The 25,521-nt window shown below is 36.7% G+C and overlaps 1 protein-coding gene across 1 annotated transcript in view; it reads right to left on the bottom strand.

The window, feature by feature from the left end:
* The window catches only part of WNT7B (Wnt family member 7B), a 1,045,953-nt gene that overhangs the window by 76,498 nt on the left and 943,934 nt on the right, over positions 1-25,521 (bottom strand). Inside the window, exon 3 of the mRNA XM_044088094.1 lies at positions 20,071-20,342. Coding sequence (XP_043944029.1) covers positions 20,071-20,342 — 272 coding nt within the window. The remainder of the gene's footprint in view (positions 1-20,070; positions 20,343-25,521) is intronic.

Here is a 25,521-nt window from a genome sequence, read left to right on the forward strand (position 1 = left end):
TAGTGCCAAAATGTGTCGTTTCCCAGGGGTGGGGCCTGAAATCTTTAGTTTTGCTATACTTATGCAGATTCCATTAATTCTGTTGTGGATCCCATGGCTTGGTTACTTCTGCAGGGCTTCCTAAAACTGAAATACAGTGTGACTGTTCACTTAACACATGGAGAAGAACTTCAGCTTTCCTAAAATGAAAAATCAGTCAAGCAAATTCAGCAGTGTTGGTAGCACAACAGGTAGTATACTCACCTTTGGTGCTAGAAGAGCCGAATGCTGTGGGCTGCATGCCCATTTGAGATGACTGGAATAATTTTTAAATTGCTGACACTATAGTGCAGAAGTAGTAGGTGCTGCGCTCCAGAGTGTGCTGCCCTTTGGGTGAGACATTCAACCAAAGTCTCATCTGTTTGAGTTGGTTGCAGCTCAGACAGACATAAAAATGTAGGACAGCGCAGTGGTGTAGCAGTTTGTGTTGTCGCCTCACAGCAAGAGGTTCTCCAGTTCAATTCTCAGCTGGGCTGCCTTCTGTGTGGAGTGTGCATGTCCTCCCTGCATTCATGTGGGTTTCCTCTGGGTGCTTTAGTTCCTACCCATGTTGCAAAGACATGCATCTGGAGCATTTCACCCCGAGCCTCCACTGAAAATTGGCTTGTTCTAAATCGGACATTCCTGTTAAACAAATGTTAAATAAATAAATGTTCTCATATAACTTAAAAGAATACTTACTCATCTCAAGGAGCTCTAATTGCATCTGCTTACCTGACTAAATTCACCTCCAAAATATTATCCCACTCCCTCCCATGAAATTCCCTAAGCTACACTAATGCATGCTCACTTCACATTTTTACTCCTCTTTTATTCACTTTTTCCTTCCTTCTTTACACTAATTATTCCCCTATTCCACATTATCATTCCTTTTCTCCTCTATCTCTCCTATCCTATCCTCTCTCAAGTCTCTATTCTACCTTTACACTTCTTCCCATTGCTCTTCCCCTAGCCTTCCTCCTCTGCTTATTTTCTTTTATCCTTTTTTCTTGTATGTAAGAACTAGGCTAGCTGCCCTTGCAATTTCCATTTTTGTGCTCAAAATAACCAATACCTTTTGGGTATATTTTGGTCTTACCCATCTCATGGCTGATAAATATATATTACATCTAATGAGAATAACTGACATCATCGCACAGATGTTTTGAGGGGACCCATGTGTGGGATAAAGCCTTTAGGATATGCCTCTCTCCATTAGTCGTATAAGGAGCAGTCCTTGGGTAAATTTTCTGTTTCCCATCCATAGATCTAAGTTATGCTTGAAAATGGACAGGGATGAACATTGTTTTATGTGGATGTAGAGTCTCTTCCAGAACAGTGGTAACCTCTTTGAGATATACCTGTCCCTCCAAACCATTCTGCTGATGTTGCAGAAGAGGTTTAGATCCCTAGAACAAGTATTTATTCTGTCATTTGGATGCCTTTTAAGATGGACACAGGTTACTTCACAGAGGTCTGTAGGATACTGAATATAGTGACAGGTCTTTTAGTCAGTACATACAGGACATTTTGTTTTGGCCTTGTATCCTTTTATTAACGTTGTGACGTAGTGAAGTATTGCCAGCTGTACCAGGAGAAGTGGGACAGTGTATGTATGGCATATGCCAGCATGGCTGGCTGGAGTTTTGTAAATAATCCTATGTCATTTGACTGCCACATTGATTGTACAGGTGTTGCTATTAAAAATGTATTTGTAAAGATTAATTCTGTTAAAAATGCTGCAAGAAAATCTTAGAGTTTTGAAGGTGTAATATACCAGAGTCAGGTGACTAGATGTGATGTCATTCTATAACCACCTGAAGGACGGAACTCTGGCAGCAGCAGTTTGTTTGTTTTTCTTCTTCTTTTTCTTTGGAATCTGATATAAAAGATCTATATCAGTTATCACAGTTCAGTTGTTCAATTGTTAGTTGAGTCAGTTCAGTTAGTGTGTAGTGTCTCATCTTGCCTTGTGGAAGTGAGCATTTCAGCAATACATCTTGCCTTGTGATACTAAGTGAGTTAATTAGGGACAGTTTCTCTTTAGTTCACTTTGGAAAAATACAGTGAGATTAGTATTTGTTTCTGCATCTGTGAGATTCTATCCAACTGTGTTATTTTTATATTTTCTGTGATTGAAACTCTGTTATTTATTATAACTAAATATTAAGTATTCTCCTGTTCTCTGTTTTATTATCCATTATTAAATATTTTTATGCCTTTTCATTGTGGCTGGTCTTTTACAGAATACTTTTAACATCTTTAGAGTACTTGAGCTTATTTTAGTGACACTGTGGCCACTCTGATAAGCCTTACTTCTTCTTCTTTTTCTTTCAGCTGTTCACATTAGGGGTCACCACAGCAGGTCATCTGTTTCCATTTCTTCCTGTCCTCTGCATCTTGCTCTGTCACACCAACCACCTGCATGTCCTCTCTCACCACATCCATGAACTTTATCTTAGGCCTTCCTCTTTTCCTCTTACTGGCAGCTTCATCCTTAGCATCCTTTTCCCAATATACCCAGCATCCCTCCTCAGTACATGTCCAAACCAACACAATCTCATCTCTCTGGCTTTGTCTCCAAACCATCCAACCTGGGCTGACCCTCTAATATACTTATTTATAATCCTATCTACCCTCATCATACCCAGTGCAAAGCTTAACATCTTTAACTCTGCCACATCCGGCTCTGACTCCTGCCTTTTTGTCAATGCCACTGTCTCCAACCCATATAACATAGCTGGTCTCACTACCCTCTTGTAGACCTTCCCTTTCAATCTTACTGGTACTCGTCTGTCACAAATCACTCCTGACACTCTTCTCCAACCACTCCACCCTGCCTGTACTCTCTTTTTCACCTCTCTTCCACATTCGCCATTACTCTGAACTGTTGATCCCAAGTATTTAAACTCATCCACCTTCGCCAACTCTGCGCCCTGCATCCTCACCATTCCTCTATCCTCCCTCTCATTCAGACACATATATTCTGTCTTAGTCCTGCTGACCTTCATTCCTCTCCTCTCTAGAGCATATCTCCACCTCTCCAGGGTCTCCTCAACCTGTTCCCTACTCTCATTACATATCACAATGTCATCTGCAATCATCATAGTCCACGGGGACTCCTGTCTGATCTCGACTGTCAACCTGTCCATCACCACTGCAAATAAGAAAGGGCTCAGAGCTGATCCTTGATGTAATCCCACCTCCACCTTAAACACATCTGTCACTCCCACTGCAGATCTCACCACTACCACACTACCATTGTACATATCCTGTACCACTCTTACATACTTCTCTGCCACTCCTGACTTCCTCATACAATACCACAACTCCTCTCTAGGCACCCTGTCATATTCTTTCTTTAAGTCCACAAAGACACAATGCAACTCCTTCTGACCTTCTCTGTACTTCTCCATCAACACTCTCAGAGCAAACATTGCATCTGTTGTGCTCTTTCCTGGCATGAAACCATACTGCGGATCACTAATCATCACCTCCCTTCTTAACCTAGCTTCTACTACTCTTTCCCATAATTTCATGCTTTGACTGATCAGTTTTATCCCTCTGTAGTTACTACAGCTCTGCACATCACCCTTATTCTTAAAAATCGGTAGCAAAACACTTTTTTTCTTCACTCCTCAGGCATCCTCTCACTTTCCAAGATTTCATTAAATAGTCTGGTTAAAAATTCCACTGCAATTTCTCCTAAACACCTCCAAGCTTCCATGGGTATGTCATCTGGACCAACAGCCTTTCCATTCTTCATCTTCTTCATTGCTATCCTTACTTCCTCCTTGCTAATCCAATAAGCCTTACTGCTTCTGTCATACTCTACCAATTAAATCAGTATTAATTTGATGCAGTATAATTTGTTACCCTTTGTAAAAGCCTTAGAATATCTGACTGATGGCAGCAAACTACCTTATAGTTTGGAGCGAGGGAACACAGCTAGTGAGTCTGTGCCAGCCTTTCCCAGATGTGTGTGTGTGTGTGTGTGTGTGTGCGATATTCAAGTGTATGTGTCACTCAAGTGTATGCGTCAGATGCTTGGAACTGGGACACAGTGCTCCAAAGTGGGTATTGTTTGGGATCTGGAGAGACAGAGAATCCAGCCCCAGTGGAGTATGTTCCCTGTGTACTCTTGTGGGAAACTGTGCTTGATGCAGAGAGCTGCATTTGAAATACTGTGTAAATCCATTCCTGTTTTTAGTGACTGCCTCTTACCGGTATCAGTGTTGAGGATTGGGGCTCCTGGATTACTGGCTTGGGGTAAAGAGGGGCCATTGCAAAGGTGTCTCTGTGGGCGTTCCAGTTGTGTGTGTCATGACATATACATGCCAAAGGGGGCATTATAGTCATTGACTGGCTAATGAGGGCTGAGTAAATGGGGCGATGATATCCCTAGATCTAGACATAATCCCTTTGTTTATAAACTGTGCAATATAGAAGGATTTTCTTACAACAACAGACACATGTTGGTCAAAAGTTAGGTCACATATGGTCCCAAATCCTGAACTGGGTCAACTCTTAGGGATATATTGCCAATGTGGTACATCTTTGAGGTAGAGGATTTCCCAAAGGATGCAGTAATGTATTTTTGGCATTTAGTTTCAGTCCATAATGTCTGCACCAGTTATTTATTTGAGGCAAACCTTCCTGTAAGATAGCTAAGTTATTGTGGATTCAATGACTGCTCCTAGTCATCTGCAATCTTTCTCAGCCAGAACCTTTTGGTATTCAGTTTTACTTCAGAAAAGTAGATGTCAGTTAGGAGAGATCCCAGCACAGAACCTTGGGGTTAATCCAGCAGGTGACACAGGGGTTTATTCACAGTGTATTTATCATTTCTCCTATGCCTAATTTGGAAATTGTGTACCATTTTGCCTTCATCCATTGCTTTAGTAACATTTTCAAAAAAATCCACTAGGTTGAATAAGAATGACTTGCCTTTGATGAATCCAAACTACGATGTATCCAGTGTTTGGAGGTTCCCTATGTCCTGATTGACTAATACCATGAAAAGTCTTTCCATGGCTTTGAATATGAGGTTTGTCAGACTTATGGGTCTGTAATTTCCTGGGTCTGTGTTAGGTCTTCCCTTATGCAGAGGAATAACGAAAGCTGTTCTCCATTTGCTTGGTACAAAACCTGTATGGAGGCTGAGATTGAACAATATTGTTACGGGTGTGGCTAAAAATGCATCTAGAGTTATTATCAGGACCCATTTATGCAGTATTTCTAGTTTTTGACATCATTTTTAGGACTTAGTCTTGTGTGATAGCTGGAGGCGAGACAGTTTCAGGTATATCTTTAGGGACAGATGGAGAGTAGGGAGGGGTAAAGTTGGAGCTAAATTTTTGGACCAGTAGTTTTGCTATATCTTGAGCCTCAATGTAGGTAACATTGGCCATAATCAGCTCAGTACATTGCTGCATTGTTGTTTTAAGATTACAAACATAACTGAAAAATGCCTTGTGATTGTCTTTGGCTTGGGTAGTTATTTTAGCCTTAAAATTGCCTTTGATGTTTTGTAAGATCCCGAGATGTTTGTTTATTTCAGTGACAAGGGCTCTAACATTCTGTGAATTACTCTTTCTTCTTTTGGTCAAAATTATTTTTCTTTTATTATAAAGCTTCTGGATATTATAGTTTCACCATGTGGGTTTGTTTCTGGGGTTTGCCCAGCACTTGTTCCTGTGGGATACAGCTGTATCTGTGCAGCTGTTTACATCCTGGTATAGTGTGGTGGTGTACATTTCTGTGTATTTAGTGGAGTTAACTGTTTTTATTTGGGATTAGAAACTTACCAATTTATCACATAGGAACAGGTATTTTGACTTAAAGATATTTCTAAAGGTACCTTGGGTGGAAGGGATCTCTGGTTTCAGTTTTATTTTGAAGGAGATTGCTTTATGGTTAGATCTAACATTATGAAAATATACATGGGATAGTACAAGATGCTCCCACATTAGTAAAAACAAGATCCAAGATAACCACGATCATAACTTTAAGCCTTCCTCACTCTTTTTTCTAACCCTACCTTCCGTTTAACCAATCTGTTCTCTTCCTTCTTTTGAGCTTCCTCTGCATCTCCATCCTTCCTCTACACATCTACTTGTCTGCATTACTGCTTTATCTCTGCTCACCTAACAAGCTACCTAATAAACATGTTAGTTACCATCATTCACCCTACGTGGTACAATACCTGATTTTCTCCTCCTTTTATTAAACTTCATGATGTTTTCGATGAATATATACTTAAGTCTCTTTTCTGATCATTAAAATACATTATCTGTACTGCACATTTTATTTCACTGTAATTAAAGCTTATTTACTGGTGCTTTTCTCATCAGGACTCTGCTGAAAAGGGGTCTTGCATAGTACAGTTCGACTATTCTGCTTAACAAACAGCGAAAAATAAATAATATTTTTTGTATAAATAAAAAACCCTACAATTTAAATGTAATAGTTATCATGAAAATATGTCATATGTCATGAAAATTGGAAGAAAAATACCATCTGCTCCTTGAGAGCAGTCTTAACCTTAACTCTGGTCACAAAACTCAAAAAAGACCAGCTCAAATCACCATAGGAAATACTTTTTTAACAAGCTTTCGCAAGATTGCTTCTTCATATTTTTTTTGTCTTTTTTTCCTTTTGTTCATATACTTCTTACTATCCTAAACAACCTAACAATAATACTGCAAAAGAAAAACACCAACCTAAATTTAAGCTTAAAATGCACTAATGAAGTGCCTGCAATCATAGCAATGCCTCAAACTATACAGTATTACTACACATTTCCCTCTATAATCCACATAGGCTATGGATTTGGCAGGGACATAGTAATCTTTTAGTGAATACATTAAAAAATGTACTTCCTGCTCTACTAGAACTCATTCTTCACAGTTCGTCACAGCAAAGGACTAGAAATAGTAGTACAAATGCCAACAAACATTATCTAGATTCACACCTGAACATCAGCAATTCAACCTCACCTTCTTGCAGTCTTGAAAACTTGGACCAAACTGCATATATTAGGTAAAGAATCTGAACTAACTAATTGTGATATCTTCAGAAAAGGCAGACAATGGTAGAGATTAGGTGTTGTTGCAGTATTAGTAAAATAAAGAGTAATACTGACATTACCACATTCAGCCTCCAATACAATCTGAAGCAGAAGCTATTAGAACTGAAACAGTCCACCATCTTCACATAGCTATAATTATCTCAAACTCAAAGATGCATGAATCTGCTTACAAAACCATTTAATGGTTTCATGACAAATGTGAGGGTAAATTTCTGTTAAGGGTATTTAATATACATTGGAACAAATTCAGAATTAAAGATTTAATCTCATAAATCAACCCACTAGGTTTATCCCAACTGATTACTACTCCAGTCTGAAAGTATAAACACACAGGAGCATCACACATCTTGCAGTGGTTGGTCTTTGATGTGGGGCAATACCTAAAAACTCTTACTGTTCATCAGTCATTTATGTTGCTGCACAGCATATACCTCAATCCCCACAAACTTGTAGCAGTACAAACGCTACCATCAGCCAAATGTGCTATCTGGAAAGAATTTAGTTGCACATCTGCTTATTTAGATTTTGCAGTTGTATTCAAGTAACCTTTTGCCTTCTGTTGAGCAATCCAGAGTATTCTTCAGCTATTAACAAAACAGAATTGTATCTGGTATAACTGCCTACTATGTGTATCTAAACATGACCATGCAGCAGAGAATATTTACCTACTTTTTTCATCACAGAATGGGTCAAATTGTGTAAGTGAAAACTCCAACTGTGTATTCTATTTGGGCTATTAATATCTGTGTACACCTCATAGTCTGAAGTAGTTGGGTTTAGTTGGATCTGTGTGCTTGCCTCAGTACTGGTCCTGTTCTTTACCCTGGGGATTATCATCTACTGGGATTTGAACATTTAGATTGCCACTTTATTTTTTACATTTTTCAGGACAATTGTGTGTTTTTACTGTACTAATTTGCAACATTGATGTTAACTAATTATCTTGGTAAAATCAATATTTGTGTGTTTTACCCTGCTAATACTACTCTTCTCTGGGGTTAGAACTGTGTTTGTAATGCACCTTTGCAAATTAATTCTGTAAAGCTCTGTTATATTATAGTAACCAGTAAACGCTGTGATTATTAAATTATCTTACTCTGGATACTGAAAAAAACATTCCAACAACTTGAGATGTAGTAGTGCCACACTAAATTACACTAGTGACCACTTTGCAACTTTCAGCAGATGGAAACATACAACCTCCTACCACCACTCCAAGCCTAAAGAACATATTTGATATGCAAATCCTAAAACGTCTAGTATTACATTAAACAGGAGAAGCAATAATGCAACTACAAATGCATTCACCAAACCCAAGACTACAATTAATTTATACAAATCTTAAATGTTTTCTCCTGAATGTGTTAAATAAGGTTTACCTTCATGTGTGCGTATTGCATACAGGCGAAGAGCAATTGTCCGAAAGGCCATTTGCAAAATTTGCAAACGCCGAACGGAAAAAGGTTTGAATTTGCAATGAGCAAATGCACAGTGACATTCGCTCATTGCACATTCGACATTGTGGGGCGGATTGCACTATAGTGGGGATTGGAAAATGGTCCCTTTCCCGATTGTAGTGCGATCTCGGAGTTAGAATATTAAAGTAGGGGGATGTGGGTGGCTTGCCCCCCACTTTACACTTCATTTTTTTTTTTTGTTATTTATGTTCGAAAATCAGCGAATCTGCTTTTCGATTTGCTGATTTTCGAACATTTAGAATCGTTGCTGTTCTGAATTTTGTGATTATGATTCGCTCATATGAGCAATCGCACCACTGTGATTCGGTTTTGTAAAGGTAAACCGTTAAATAAACATAATCCAAAATGAAGACTATGGATAAATGAAATAATGTCCTACACTATGATTTATTTATTTTTCAAGTCAAAAATGGATCGATAGATAAATAAATAAATGTACTTTAAAGAAACTTCAGCATATTACTATGCCTAAAGAAGAAATCAGTATATTGCCACCACTTTGGTTTCAGACAATCAGGTTTATTTCTTCAGATAATTTTATAAATATACTGCTATTTTCTGCTTAGAGCGTAGGACATACTTCCTATGCAGACAACACAAGGCCAAGAGTGAAACCTGAGTGATCAAAGAATGCCAACCATAGGTAAACCCTGATATACCCCAACCAGGAATGGATTACTGTTGTTCAATAACAGGGAACACACCACCAATGTTGTAAGTGCAGGAATGCCAACCAGATAATATGAAGTTGAAATTAAGTCATCACACCATGAAGAAAATGTATTTCGGATAAAAAAATAAAAACAGTTTAGTACTTTGGTTCTGTGAACCAGAACTCCAGCAGAACCGACAGCCTTAGAAACCACTTCCTTATATAATCCAAGTCTTAAGTTGACAGAACAAAATAGTGTAAAAAGCATTCTAATACAGTAAATTTAATGTAAACCTAATAAGAATGTCTCTACTAAACCCTAATATCCTATATATAAAAATATAGTGACAATAGTTATAAAATGAATAATATATATATATATATATATATATATATATATATATACATACATATAGCAGATTTTATATATTTATGAAACCAATAAAAACATCTCAGCTGACTCTAACACAAATGTAAATAACATACACTAAATATATTGATAAGATACTTGAAATTGAGTTTGTAAAATAAGTATAAGCACGATGAATGAATTCTTAATAACATTTTATCCTCCTATAAAGTAGAATTAAAAGAAAAAGAATAATTCTAATATTAATAATATTAAATTGCAGGTGATCAGTCAACTAATTAAACATTTTAAGTGCCTTAGTCTTAAAACAGGAAGGATGGAGATATTGTCATTTAATCCAGGGAGTTCACAGCCTCTGACCTAAGATGTCATAGTAAATTTTTAAACTCTAAGCTTGTCTCCCATTCTCCACCTGCTGGATTGTTAACAACCTTATCCAATATTCTGAACCTGTAACCCTTAAAATTTTTTACATAAAACAGAATGTTTATACAGGGCATTATTATTGTTGCATGATCTACTATCATAAACATGCTAATAGATTCTTTTATTAAATGCCCATTCTGTCTTCCCTATATAAAAACTGGGACAGTTTAAACAAATTGCAGTATATACACCTTCTATGGTCTTGCAATTCCCGTTCATTAGTTTGATTTTACTATTCAAGCTATTCTTAACAATTAAAAATTCTTTCGTCAAAATGAAGGGACATTGCTTACAGGCACCACATCTCCTTGTACCTCCATAAACAGTGTCAATACCCTTAACAATGTCATTATTACCTCCGTCTAGCAACTTTGTAACATTTGATGGAGTTTGAAAACAAATTTTGTCTAATGTCCTAACAAATCCAACAATACCAGATTGGTCTTAAGAATGCTCCAATTACTAATCACAACATTCTTAATTTCTTGGTCTGGTTATTATACTCAAAAATCAGTGCACATTAATAAGAAGGAATATTGGATGTCAATTTGGCCCCCTCAGCACATTTGTTTAATTCTCGCCTAAACCTACTCCTAAGACTGGTTTATATCTTTCACCCCACCCCACAAACACCTCATCTGTAATTTCTTTAATGAAGTTTAAGGGGGGTAGCATATTTTGAGAAGCATTATCTCTAGTTTCTCCAATTCCATTTTTAAATTATTCTTAATAGGAGTCATATGGACAATTCTAATAGACTGGCCTTTTGTAAGGCTCCTCTTTTGACTAGTGGGGTATGAACTACTAAAGTGTAAATAAGGGTTACTAAAAGACATTTTTCTATAAAAGTAAAAGAAAACCCATTATCAATTGATGCAATTAAGGTGTCAAAATAATTAATCATTTTATTCTTATAATTCCATATAAATTTAAAGTATGAAGTACTGTTGTTCAGGAAATCAATAAATTCATTAATAATATCACTCGGTCCTTCCCATAAAATAAAAATATCATCTAAAAATCTTAAGTAAAGTTTATGATATTTATAAAACTTGAAACAAATACGAAAGATGTTTCCCATGCTAATAAAACCAGATTAGCAAATAACGGTGCACATACCACACTCATAGCGACACCCTTGATCTGATTATAAAATTCACCTTCCAAAAAAATATAGTTATCAAGAACTACTTCCATCATATATCTAATTAACTGAACATCAGAAGTTGCTAAGAATGAACAAGAAATCAAAGTCTCAACAAATAAATCTAAACCCTCATCCCTGGGAATAGAGGTAAAAAGATCTACTACATCAGTAGTGAGGAAACCCACATTAGCTGACCATTTATCAAGGGTTAATCTCCCCAGAAAATCCCAGGAATGTTTAAAAAGGTGGATTTTAAGAAAAAGCAAAGGTTTAAGCTGTTCATCAATAAAAGAAGCAAAATGATGTGTAACTGAACCATTGGCAGACAAAATTGGTCTAAATGTTAAGTTCTGGATACGTTTGTGGACTTCAGGTATACCAAAACCTTCAAAAAGTGAAAAGTTTCATATGAAATTCTTCCTTCCAAAACCAAATCATTCTAAAACAAACCAATTCTGCAGTATGCAAAATTAACCTCATTAAAGGATACCTGCGTATAAGTAGAAGGATCCTGTAAAATGCTCAAGATGGCAGCAGAACAATCGAAAGAATCCATCATCACAAGATCACCACCCTTACCAGGCTTCATAATTCTACTAGATCTATCATTCCTGAGTGTGTCAAAAAATAACTTTTCTGCTCTGGTCAAGTTGTAATATTTAAAACCATTATCAACTTTAAATAAATCATATAAATCACTAATACAGGCCTTTCAATGGCCTGTAAAATTGAATTCATGGGTTGATTAAAAGTAGTTTTCCCTTTAAAATTAATCTTAATGTCACTTAGAGTCTTATTAGTATCGCAATTAGTAAAAATTGTTGCTAAATTAAGTTTTCAAGTAAAAGGTTTGAATTCAATAATAGTATCAGCTATATTGAAGGGGGGAATAGGGATGAACTTAAATCCCTTAGTAAAAAGAGAAAAAAATTCAGAGGTGGCACAAATGTGGCTATAATTGAAAATATTAAAACATTTACATGCTAATAAAATACCATCTGTATCAACCTTTACCACTTTCTGCCCTTCCCTTTCATAGTGTTGTTCTTCCAGTATTGATTGTCCTGGGGCACGACAATCCACTCGGTCTAGGTTCTGGGTTGTAATTGGTCTATATGCTAACCATTTGGACCTCCTTAAAGCAGGAAAATCCTGCTCTAAACTCAAGTTGAAAACATCTCCATCCCCGGAAGTCTCTCCAATATTCAAAATGAGTGTATCACTGTAGCATTCATTTTTCTCAAAAGATCAGTTGCCATTGTTAACTTTAATAGGGTAGGCATTATGACATTACATTGTTTTAAATCTATATTTATTTATTTTTTTAATTTCCCTCTGTTTGTTAAACTCAAACTTATCTATTCTAGAAAACATATCGTTATAAGCAACAGTATATTGATCAAACAGCAAAATATTTACTAAATCGATTAAGTTTTTCAATTTCCTTCATATAGTTACTAATGGTCTGTGTCTTTCGGCTTTTCCCGGTTAGGGGTCGCCACAGCAGAACTCCGGTCCGCTAATGATTGGTAGTGGATTTTTACGTACCGGGTTACCAGCCCTGTTGCACAACCTTCAATGAAGGCACGCCCCATTCACGTATGCCTCCACACAGAAGACGCTCTAGCTGAGAATCGAACGGGACAACGTCTTACTATGAGGCAACAATGCTACCGCAGCACCACCACCACAGTTAATCATATAGTTACTAATGGTATTGGAATTAAATTTGATTTATAGGATAGGTTCAAAGGAGGTTGCTAGGCTATTGGCCCTAGGGTTTTTTTGTAAGCCTAACCATGTTATACCCTTGTTTCCTTATTGACCAAGTTGTATGGTCTATGCTTGCAGCGCGAGTCTATGATCAGCACTGACTTGCCTTATCCAAGAGGGACATAGGTGACACCCCCAGGGTAAATTTATGGTCTCCCATCCAGTTGTCCAAGTTATGCTTAAATAGGATCATTGAGGAGCTCTGTTTTATATGAATTGGGAGTTTGTTCCAGAGGAGTGTCAATCTCTGGGAGACATCTGTCTCTTCAGCATGTCCTGTTAATGTTGCGGGCTAGGTTAAGATCCCTACAGCAATTGAATCTTGTCCCAGTTGACTTGCGGATGCACAGTATTTCCATTAGGGCAGGGTCCAAGACTGCTCTTTAGGCCAGGCACAAGCCACCATTCAGCAGCCTATAAGATACAGAGTACAGTGACCGGGCCTTCAGTCTGTCCATATAGGTCATGTGTTGAAGGCCCTGAATTTTCTTGGTGAAAAACCTCTGAGATGTCACCAGTTGCAGCAGGTGTCTGGTGAGGTACATACAGAATGGAATGTTGTATACTATTGGTCTGATGAGGGATGAGTACAGGGGAATTATAACATCCTTAGCTCTGGATGCAATGCCCTTACTTATGAAATGTGCAACATAGAAGGCCTTCCTTACCACTGTGGAGACATGGTGATCAAAGTTAAGGTCGCTATCAACCTGAGTTCCCAAATCTCTCATCACAGGATTTGAGCTAAGGGGGGTACTGCTAATATTGCAATTTTCAGGGACTTCTCCTTTGCCAAAAGGGATGATAATGCAGTTTTTTGTGTTTAGTTTAAGTCCATGGCTGTGGCACCAATCATTTGTCTGTGTAAGCCCTTTTTGTAGTATGTCAGAATCATTGGGGGACTCAATGATTGCACCCAGTTTGCAGTCATCATTAAACTTGGAAAGCCACAGGCCATCTTTCTTTGCTTGTACTTCTGAGAAATAGATTCCGTACAGTAGGGGGCCCAGCACAGATCCTTGTGGTACACCAATGCTAACTGGTCTGCTGGTAGAGGTGGAATCCCCAACTTTGACTATATGCATCCTGTTGGTGAGCCAGCTGGCTATCCATCTAGTAATATATGGGTTAATTCCCAGCTGGGGGAGTTTCTCTGTGATGCCTGAGTGGGGGATTATGTCAAAAGCCTTGGCTAAGCCAAGATGTGCTGTTTTGCCTTCATCCAGGGTGACATTCTCGAAGACGTCCACCAGGTTTAGCATAATAAATAAATCCATTAATTCAATCCCATGTCTACCAAACAGATTTAAAATTTGGTATAAAAACTGTCACGACGACACAGACCATTTGGGAACTTAAAGACTCACAGCCCTTTAGGTACTATTCATTTTTTGGTATATTCAAGCAACTATGCATCATCCAATTGTAGAGTCCTGACTTTCGAAAGTATCTTTTCCAGTGAAAAAATATTGTCTGTTAAGGAAGCAAAATACTTATTATTTTATTTATTTATTTTACATTTGTTTACCTGGATAGTCTGACTGGATATATGTCCATTTTCAGTGGAGGCCTGGGGAGAAAAGCTCCACAAAGACAAACTTACATAGATTACACAAAAGTTAGCAAACAATTATAAAAACAAAGTGATTATATACAATGGGTTAGTAGTGATTCCCTAGTAGGGACTCACAATTGTCATGGACAGAGAATTAAAAGTAAGAGACATCAGATTGAAAGCACAGCTTGGTGATGTAGTTACAAGTTATTATAATTGCAGAATATGCTTTTAGTTTATAACTTAATCAGGGTTGGTACATGGACATAGCCAATTCACTTTGAGATACTGTTTGAGTTTTTTTTTTTTTGAAGAGACTTTTGGAGGATTGTAGGGTTATATAGTTTGGCAACGAATTCCAGGTTTTGCCAATGAAGTTGGCAAACAGGGATTCACCAGCAGAGTTATTAGCTTTGTGGGTTTGGACCAGTAGTTTATCGGCTGACCATAGGGATCTTAGATTGCTATATGGCTTAATAATATTTTTAAGTGAGAGGGTATCCTCAGGGTGGTACAAAATTTTGTGCGCTATTAAGAGTTGATTGAATTGAATTAAGCTGGGCAGTTCTAGCCACTCTAGTTGTTTAAGGTTCTGGCTGTAGTGAGTTCTATAGGTGGAGCCAGTGGCGAATCTGGCAATATGATTGTAGCTATGGGACAGTTTACTTAGTTCAGATTTGTTGAGGTTTGAGAGTACAGGCGAGGCATATAAGAGAGTAGAGAGTAGGTGTGATTGTGCGATTACAGTCCTAGCCAGTGGGGTTAAAAATGTCTTGTTTCTATACAGTGATCCAAGCTTCTTATTGATAGTCTGTATGGTTTTGTTGACCTGTAGGTCACATTTGAGATTGTCTATGATAACCCCTAGCAGTTTGGTGTGATTATCTGGGGAAATAGTGGTACCATTGTTAGATGTGACAGAGAATGAAAGTGTGGTGGATCTACTAGTGGGAGAGAAGACTAGAAGTTTAGTTTTATTGGGGTTCAGAAGTAGGCGTTGATTGGTGAGCCAGTTCTCGATAGTGTTAAATGTATTTTGGGTTAAGATTTGCAAGTCGGATGGGGAGGTGGCTGAACAGATGAGAGTGGAATCAGCTGTGTATTGGATGCAGGTGGCTTTAGGAATAGCAGTGTGGAGGTTGTTGATAAAAATAGAGAAGAGTAGTGGACCTAGTATGGACCCTTGAGGGACACCAAGTGTGAGAGGTAACTCACTGGAGAGTTTGCCCTGCCATAGTACTGCCTTCAGGTAGGACTGGAACCACTGGGTAGCAGGGCTTGTTGAGGGAAATAGATTTTAGTGAAAGAATGATAAGTTCATGGTTGACCATGTCAAAGGCTTTTGATAGGTCAAGAAAGAGGGCAGAGGTTAGCCTATTGTCATTCCTGTTTTGGTTTATGGCAGTAGTAAAGGAAAGGAGGGCTACGGTGGTGCTGTGGTATGACCTGAAACCATGCTGGGAGTCGGATAGTAAGTTATTCTGTGAAATGTATTGCATTAGTTGCTTGTGTACACATTTCTCCATTATTTTGGCTAGTGGGGAAAGAATGGCAATGGGTCTATAATTGGATATGTCTGAGGAGCTACCACCTTTATGGAGTGGGATGATGTGAGATATTTTCCAGAGGGAGGGGATAGCGTTTTCGGATAAGGTTCTGTTGGAGGATAGATATGGGATATGCAATGACATCTGCAGCTATTTGTAGGTACTCTGCAGGGAGGAGGTCAGCGGCGAGGGTGGTAGGTTTTAGATTTTTTAGAAGTGTTTTGATAAAGCTAGTGGATATTGGTTGGAAGCCAAATACCGGGTGATTATTAGGTAGATTAGGCATGTGGTTTAAGTTAGAGGGGGTTAGTTGATTTGCTAGGGATTGGATTGTTTCAGTGAAAAAGTTATTAAAGGTGCAAGCTATTGTCTCTGGGGAACTATGGGTGTAGTTAGCCAGGGTTGGGGTGGTGGAGTGACCTGGACAAAGTAGATGATTTAAGCCTGCCCAGAACTTTTGAGGGTTGTTGTATTGTTTTTGTGTGTTCGTATTGTTATTGATAATTGAATTATTGTGTTCAAAACCTACTGATTTGTCAAGCCAGGATGACAAGTCCACAAAATTAATGTTATGCCAATTGCCATGTAAACTTTTGTACATAATTTATAACAGATGCAGGATTGTTGTTATACCTGAATGATGTCTGCCTTCAGGAAAGCCCAAACATGCTGAAGAAACATGCTCAGTGTTATTCCTGAAAGAATCCCTGCCTCTGGTGTCTGAAAAATATCCTGGTTATGTGTACCAGGAAATGCATGATGAGAAGAACTTTTTCCACCAGCAGGTATGGTATGAACAAAACCCTGAGAACATTTAACACCTTGTGGAATAAACAAGTCCAAAATGATGCTATTAAAGAAAGAACTTGTTTACCTTTTTTTCTTTTTCCATATATTTCCTTGTTTGCTGATGTACTGCACATGCATGTGAGACTAATACTCCCACACTTACACAATACATCAGTACAGTGCAGGAGAATCTCCATTGCTGTTTTTTTTGTGGGGGGGGGGGGTGAAATAAAGGACAACACCTAAATAAAAGAAAAATCAGATGAATTTCTGATTATTTAGTTTTGCAGAACATATCTGATTTGCCTTGTATCTTGCCGTCCTGTAAGCATATGCCAGTAGAAAAGTCTAGCCTCTTAATGGTACTTCAGAGGATGGAATTTTTTTTTCCTATTGGTATATGCTCAATTTAGAATGGGCATGCTGGTTGGGCTGTCCAATCAGCATGCTCTTTTCTGAATAAGAGTAACCCAGTTTTGTATAATTACTAATGATACATATTTACATGCACATGGATTCCATATTATTCATTATAAAGATGATTCCAGCTTACTACAGTCATCTAAAGAAAAAAAGCCCCCCAATCTGAGACCCTACAGATAGTTTTAATACTCTAAGCACTAGATTGCAGAAAAGCAAATTCTGAGGAAAAAAAAACGACTATGCTAATTGTACTTGCCAAACAACAGTATAAGCCTACTGTTAATCTATGACCATGTGAGCCCACAGAACTCATGCCACAGTTCTGGAAATACCTACGAGATACAATCAACTACAAAATAAATATTAAGTAGAATGTAGATCTTCTTCTTCTTTCGGCTTTTCCTAGTTAGGAGTCACCACAGCGGATCACCTGTCCGCTCATGATTGTCAGTGGAGTTTTATAGTGTCGAGTTGCCAGCCCGGCGCCCGACCTTCCACAGAAGGCACACACACACGTACTCACACCTAGGGCCAATTTAGAGTGTCCAATCCACCTACAGCATGTCTTTGGGATGTGGGAGGAAACCAGAGCAACCAGAAGGCACACACACACACTCACACCTAGGGCCAATTTAGAGTGTCCAATCCACCTACAGCATGTCTTTGGGATGTGGGAGGAAACCAGAGCACCCGGAGGAAACCCACGCGACCACAGGGAGGACATGCAGACTCCGCACATAAGGCATCCCAGCTCAGGATCGAACCATGGAACCTCTTGCTGGGAGGCGACAATGCTAACTGCTGCACCACCGTGGCCACCCTTTAAGTAGAATGTAGATGTTGCCATTTAAAAAAAATGCATAAAAAACTTGGAGCCTTATATGGAATAAACAAATATCTACTTCCAAACACTTAGAAAAACAGTGGAAAAGGTCTACTACTTCCCAGACTCTTGTATGGAACACAGTACTTGGAAATAGTTTGGTGCCAGTCTAAACTCTGTAAAATTACCTCCACCTACAATAAAATTTCTAAATTCATAGCTGGCCTAAAAACAGCATTGATCACTGTGCTATCCTGTAAATCAGCTAAACTGGATGCCACTAGCAAACAAAATCACTTACCAGTAAGTCACTTTTGCTCACAGAATATTATATACCCAATCCTGCCCAACCTTAAATAACCTGTTATTATCAGACAACTCAAGCAGGCCCAGCCATCAGTTTCTAATAAAAGTAAGTAAATGTAATTCCAAGATAGGTGATATAGTTCCTATTAACTTTCTATCAATTAAATGGAACACAGTATTATGCAATCTTAGGGCTATACCCTGGTTCTTCACCTTCAAATCCCCAACAAAGCAACATGTGAGAAACCTTAACATGTGCTCACATTACTTACCTCAAACAGATAACATTTTACCTAACCCGATCCCATCTATCCTACTAAGGTGCCCCACCACAGCTAATGAATAGCATTTTACTGTCAGCTGATTAATCATATTCATAGAACCCCCTACTATATCTCATTCCCATGTAAGAGCCATTAATTCTTGTAGATACATAGTTTTCTTACATATTATCTGTCTTTTTACGTAACACAACTGCTACTTTACTATAAAGACTTACAATACACCTTCACTCACCATGTAACTTGTCTATTCAAACATACCATACACAAGTACTAATAACTTGTACTATTATAAAAGCCTCTCATTGAGGAAGGTGTTACTTTGTAGATTTGCATTATAACTGCTGTTATGACTTTATGATCTGTTACAATGTGTTTTATAATTTTTGTTACCAATTTATATCTTTAATGTTGATAAACTACAATTGTGCCTTTTGTGACTAATGAATTGTAATCTTTCAAATTTGTACTAAACCTGTATCGATAATTTTTCTAAATGATCACTTTACAACTGTCCTTGGGGCTCTACCCTTTGTATTCCCTGACAAAGGGTCTGCCCAGCACAGTCAACCTCTGTCATCAAGCATAAATAAAAATGGGTAAATGAATGAATGAATGAATAAATAAGTAAACAAATGAATAAATAAATGCAGTACAATAAAATGATGCACGTTAACATTTTTTTTCATTAGACTCATAAAGCAATTTGTTACATGTAGGAGAAAGATTATTTTGCATAATAAAAGGCTCATTTAAGGGTTTATATTTTATGTTGAAGAATATATATATATATATATATATATATATATATATATATATATATATATATATATATATATATATAACATGAGTCTATGAATTTTTGGTTCACACTGCAGGTATCTACCATTAGGCATATCTTGCAGGCTGTCATTAGTCATCTGATTCATCCTCCACACCACTGTATGACTTGCTTCTTTGGACAGGTGTCATGTCTACCCCACTTGGAGTGTTGAAATCCATAGTATAAGCAGCTTGTGAGGGGGAGGCTACAGAAGATCAGAGTGTCACAGTTTGGGGTGCTATCTGGATATAATTCTTTTCATGTCTTATCCACTGTGCCTCTCATTTCTCCATATGCCAAGACTGCAACTCTGTACTAGTGTCATAGTTCTGTACCAATCACAGCTAGTCACAGATAGCTATAAGAAAGAAACATTTTTTTTTACCACATTACTTAAATTATCAATCTAACTATAGCAGCTTGCAGGTGTTAAAAGTTATGCTCAGTTTTCTGAACAAGCTGGATTGGTTGAGTGATTAGAACATATATAATGAATGAATGCATGAATGAAGAAAAGGTTCCCACTTCAAAGTAAAGTGCATTTTATAAAATGGTTATCATTGTTATACCTTTCGCCCAGCCTCATTGTTATGTAGATTCATCAGTCTTCTGGCATTCTTTTTAATCTCTCTAGCATCCACAAACCTCCTAGAAAATTCAATTCCATACTTGATGTCTGCTGAACAGCCTCCCCATTTCCAGCCTTCTTCTTGATTGTAGTAGCCTTGCTTGTCTCGGTCACAGCCACAGTTACTTAGGTTGCCTTGACTGCATGCTGATGTAATGGCATGAGCAACACCAGCAGCTGTGATGGCATATGTAAAAGCAGCTTCTCTACTGCCTGTAAAGAAAAATACACATTGTCATGGTCATGTTGCTACTGCAATAATCTTTTGTCATTCTACCATCTAGGTTTAATTATTAATGGATTGATAAGCTATAGATAATATACAATATATTTTAAAATGTGTTTCGACAAAATGATCAATATTGTATCCTTTACAGTATATTGCTAAAAAAAGATATGCAGTTCTTGCCTTAATGTTGTATTGCGAATATATAAATATTAATCACTGTAGTAAAAGTTATAGTCTTTTGTATGAAAATGTGTAAATCCACAATGTGTAGAACTTTAGTACATATACATTACTTATGTAGTTCATTGCTATGCAGAACACAACACCATAATGAACTGAAGTTTGTTTCTGTCTGCTTCTGTAACTTATACTTTTGTAAAAAGTCTCAAAACAGAAAGAGTAAAATTGAATGGAAAAGTCCTTATACTTAGCAAATAATTCAGAGAAACAGAGAAGCAAAATTTGCAAACAAACCATGCATATCAAAGCATGCTTCTCAGCCTTTTTAATAAAATATACTAAACTTAGAATACTGGGGAGATGTAAGTATTCTGTTAATGATTGCATCTTAGTATGACTGCAGTGTACAGAGGTAAGCACATAATACATGCATTTCTGCAAAAAACATTTACTTATTATGAACAACTTCTTATTTGTTGCCTCTTAAACATGAAATTTGTATGTATAATGAAAAATGTAGGATTTATAGAGTTTTTCACATTATACTTCTTTGCTGCTTCTTTACTAAAAATGAAACATATTTTGTCATTTTTAGATAGTTCATAGTTCATTTTTCAAGCCAGATACCATGTTGGAACACAAAGACTCCATATTTGCAGAGTATACTAAATGATCACCAATGAATCTATTCAGATCTTAATGGTTTTAATAGAGTTGGAGTTATGTATATCACCTAGGAGTTGTTTCATAAATGAACAATTTTGTAGGAAGCAAATATGAAATGTCTTATAGTTCTATAAAAAAACAAGATGGTAATAAAGATTACTGTCTCATAAATGATCATTTAGAATAAGTTAACTCCAAACCCAGCGATATTTCCAACTCCTCTGTGTGTAAAGTCCTAAACTCTTAGCATATTCTGCCTCTTTTTAAAGTGTAGTGAGTAAAAAATAAGTCTAATAGCTTCAGTTTGTTAGGACATTTAAGGGCCTGAATATCATGTAGCCATCTAGTAAATTTTCATTGCATTCCGTCAATGAGAATTAAATCACCATTAGGATACAAACAAAACAAAATCTGACTCAAAAATTGAACTAACAGAAGTTACAAACACTTTTGGAAGCAGTATGAAAACTTGAACACATAGCATAGGGGTTTCGATTTTACGGCCAAAACATTAGATTTAAAATTCATCTTGGGGTTAATGTAGACACCAAGATCTTTAAATAAGGACATATTCTTGATAGCAGTGTTCCTTTATAAGATGTCATGATTCCTAAGATTTTATAAATGAGGATAGCTATGCAAACAGCATTTCATAAATCCAAAAGAGTAAAAAACAACCGCACAGCTGGGATGAAGTTGTCACACCAGTACACAAAGAATAGAACCAGGATAAAAACGGAGTGACAACAAACACGGCTAAGTAAAATAAACCAAAAAGCTTTTATTATAACTTAGTAAGCACTTCTGTGTTGTCCTCAATGCTTCATCAGACTTTAAAAATACAAAAGTAAACATTCACTATTTAAAATCCAAGCCACAAATCTGAGACTGATTCCAATTATCACATCATAACAATCAGCTATAGAAACTCTCAACAAATTAGACAGTATATTATCTGCCAGTGTGTACTAAAAAATAAATAAAACAAACTATAAATTTTAGTATGGCTTAAGTATATATAAAAATGTATAAAAATATATAAAAAATACGTATCTATTAGTCACCTACTTCTAACAATAGATATGCGCTTAGTCATGGTAAAATATACAAGTCCTAAACCATTAAATATAGTTCTATGAGACTCAGAAGATAGGAAAAAAAATCAGATCAATTAATTGCCAGGATTACATGATAGAATGACTGAATGAACATTTAATGTCTTGTGTATGCTTGCTTACTGTTGAATTAAAGATGTCAATATTTTGTGTGCCAACGATGGGTGTACTTGTACATGAACAGACACACACACACACACACACACACACACATATATATATATATATATATATATATATGTATGTATGTATAGTTTACTATCAAAATCCTAAATGAAGATTCTCTGCAGATTTTTTGCAGAAGGGATATCAGACAGCAGATGGCTGATTGCCATGTTGCCGAATGTCACATGCTCGATAGTTCATATCAGCGAATGCTACTGTGCATTCGCTGATATGCATTTGATCTAATGACTACAGATTGCAGTACAGTGTGGATTGGGACATTAATCCCTTTCCTCACTGTAGTGTGATCTTGGAGTTGGAATATATAGTTAGCAGGGGGTGAAGGGGGGCTTGTCCCCCTGCAAAAACGTGATGTGAATCATAGGAGTTCCACTTACCTGACCTCCTATATGGACATCACATTTTTTTCATATTAAAAGTATGGAGTTCAGTCATTTGCCTCTCAGTGTTCTTTGTTCACAGCTCCTATATGGACATCACATTATATATTCAGTGAAAATGTCAAATCTGCTGAATTCATTCAGCAGATTTTACATTTCACCTAAGTGATATTTCAGATTTGGCATTAGCGTTCAAGATTCTGATTGTTTTTTTTTTTTAATTTGACATTTTGCTAGTAAACCACACACACACACATATATATATATATATATATATATATATATATATATATATATATATATACTCTAGCGCCTCGGCAAAAATTGTCTTCTTGGAGTTAATACAGAAAAAGAAAAAGCTCTGCCCTTAAATAAAAAACTCATTAAAACCAATAATTAACCGATCAAAACATTTCAAATACCAAAGGGCTTTCCAATCACATTTCTTATGTAAGCCCTTAGGTACCAATGTATCAAATTTAAGAATAAAAACTGTTTCCTTATAAAGTAATTTATTTTATAATACACAAGTATCCCTTACACAAATTTGCTCTAAAATACATGCTTTCAAATCAGTAAACACCCCATCATGCATCAAATTAAAATGCATAGCCACTGGATTATCATCATTTTTATTTTTTATGTCTCTAATATGCTCCTGCAGTATTTAAGGGAAGTATTTTTTCTGTTTCTGTGTTAACTCCAAGAAGTCTTTGTTTGCCGAGGCACTAGAATATTTGTAGAATACAATTTTTATGTATTATTAAATTATAAAACTTTTTTTGCCGTGTGCAGTTTGTATTTCACTAGCCTTGTTGTTTCTTGACCTAATTGCTACTTTGCAAGCATGAAGGAATGCAATTGTTTTATGACTTTCTGCACCTGCCAAAGATGTGAGCAGTCAGGAATATAGTGAAGCTTAGTTTAGATTCTGTTTGACATTATTTGTGTGAGGCTGTACTGAAATGTTATTTTAAATATTTCCTGTGGTTTTGAACTCTGATGTCTAAGTATTTATATACTTAGTATTTTCTTGTTCTTTATTTATTATTAAGTATATTTAACCCTTTCATTGTGGCTGATCTGAGATTTTTAAGTTCTGGGAGTACTTGCATATTTATTTGGTGAATCTGTGTGGGCCATTCCTAACAGCCTTGCTCTTGGTCAAACTACCATTTGTATTAGTATTAATATTATGCAGTACGATTGGGCACCCTTTGTTAAGGGCCCTAAAGTAGCTGATAAGGAGTGACTGGTGTCAGAAGGGTGCATAGCTAGTAAACCTGTGCCAGCCTTTCCCAGGTGTGTGTGTGTGTGTGTGTGTGTGTGTGTGTGTGTGTGTGTGTGTGTGTGTGTTTGTAAAGCAAACCTCAAAGAGTGTGTGTGTGTCAGCTACTTGGGCAGGGCCACAAGCACTGGTTGGACAGAGAGGGTGCTGGAGGTCTTGGCTTGGTCACTCAGCTGCGATCTCAACTCTATAGTTGTGCCAGAGGGAAGTCTTATTGGCGATCTGGAGAAAGAGGAGAAACCAGCCCCAAATTGACAGTGGTCTCTGTGTGCTCTTAAGGGGAATTGCACTTGATGCAGAGAGCTGCATCTAGAAATGCTGTGTGAGTACCAGTTATCCTTCCCAATGACTGTCCCCCACTGTTGCCAGTGATATATATATATATATATATATATATATATATATATATATATATATATACACATATATATATATATATATATATATATATATATATATATATATATATATATATATATATATATATATATATATATATATATATATATATATATATATATATATATATATATATATATATATATACATACATATATATATATATATATATATATATATATATATATATATATATATATATATATATATATATATTTATTATAATTATTATTATTATTTTACATTTGTTAACCGGGATGGTCCGACTGGATACATGTCCTTTTTCAGCGGAGGCCCGGGGAGAAAAGCTCCAACAGAGTTACATTGATAATTAGGTACAGTAAATGAGCTGAAAGAACTTAACAAAAACATAGGCTATTTACATACAAGTACAAGACTGCCATTACTATTTCTGAGATTACTACAAATGTAACATTAATAACATATTAGCAAGGACGGTAGGCAGTATAATGACATAGAGTTAGACAGGATACATATTTCTTTATCACAGTATACAAAGTACTTATATATATATATATATATATATATATATATATATATATATATATATATATATATATAGGTCTACTTCAAATAATCAAAGAACCAGAATTTCAAATCACGGTACATCGAGATGATTTTGCCAAAAGATCACAACATCGAATGTACACAACAGTGAACCCAGAACATTAAATACAGGCTACTGATGTGTAGTCATGCAGCATGGTTAACGTACCTGTAAGTGTGCCCTTTTCTTCATGGTACTGTGATCTTGCATTTACTTTACTGGGGGGTTGGGGCAGAGCCCCCATATAGTGGATGCAGGGGAGCTTGCCTCCCTGCAAATATGGAGATAGTTATTAATTTAGTTTGCTTAATTTGTGTTCCTTCAAAGTGGTGTAGCATTATGGGTGCAAGAAGTTCTAGACTTTGAAAATTAGGTGTACGG

Source organism: Protopterus annectens, chromosome 11.part0 (genome assembly GCF_019279795.1).
Source record: "Protopterus annectens isolate FY-2018-M chromosome 11.part0, PAN1.0, whole genome shotgun sequence".
In the NCBI taxonomy this organism is placed as follows: domain Eukaryota; kingdom Metazoa; phylum Chordata; order Ceratodontiformes; family Protopteridae; genus Protopterus; species Protopterus annectens.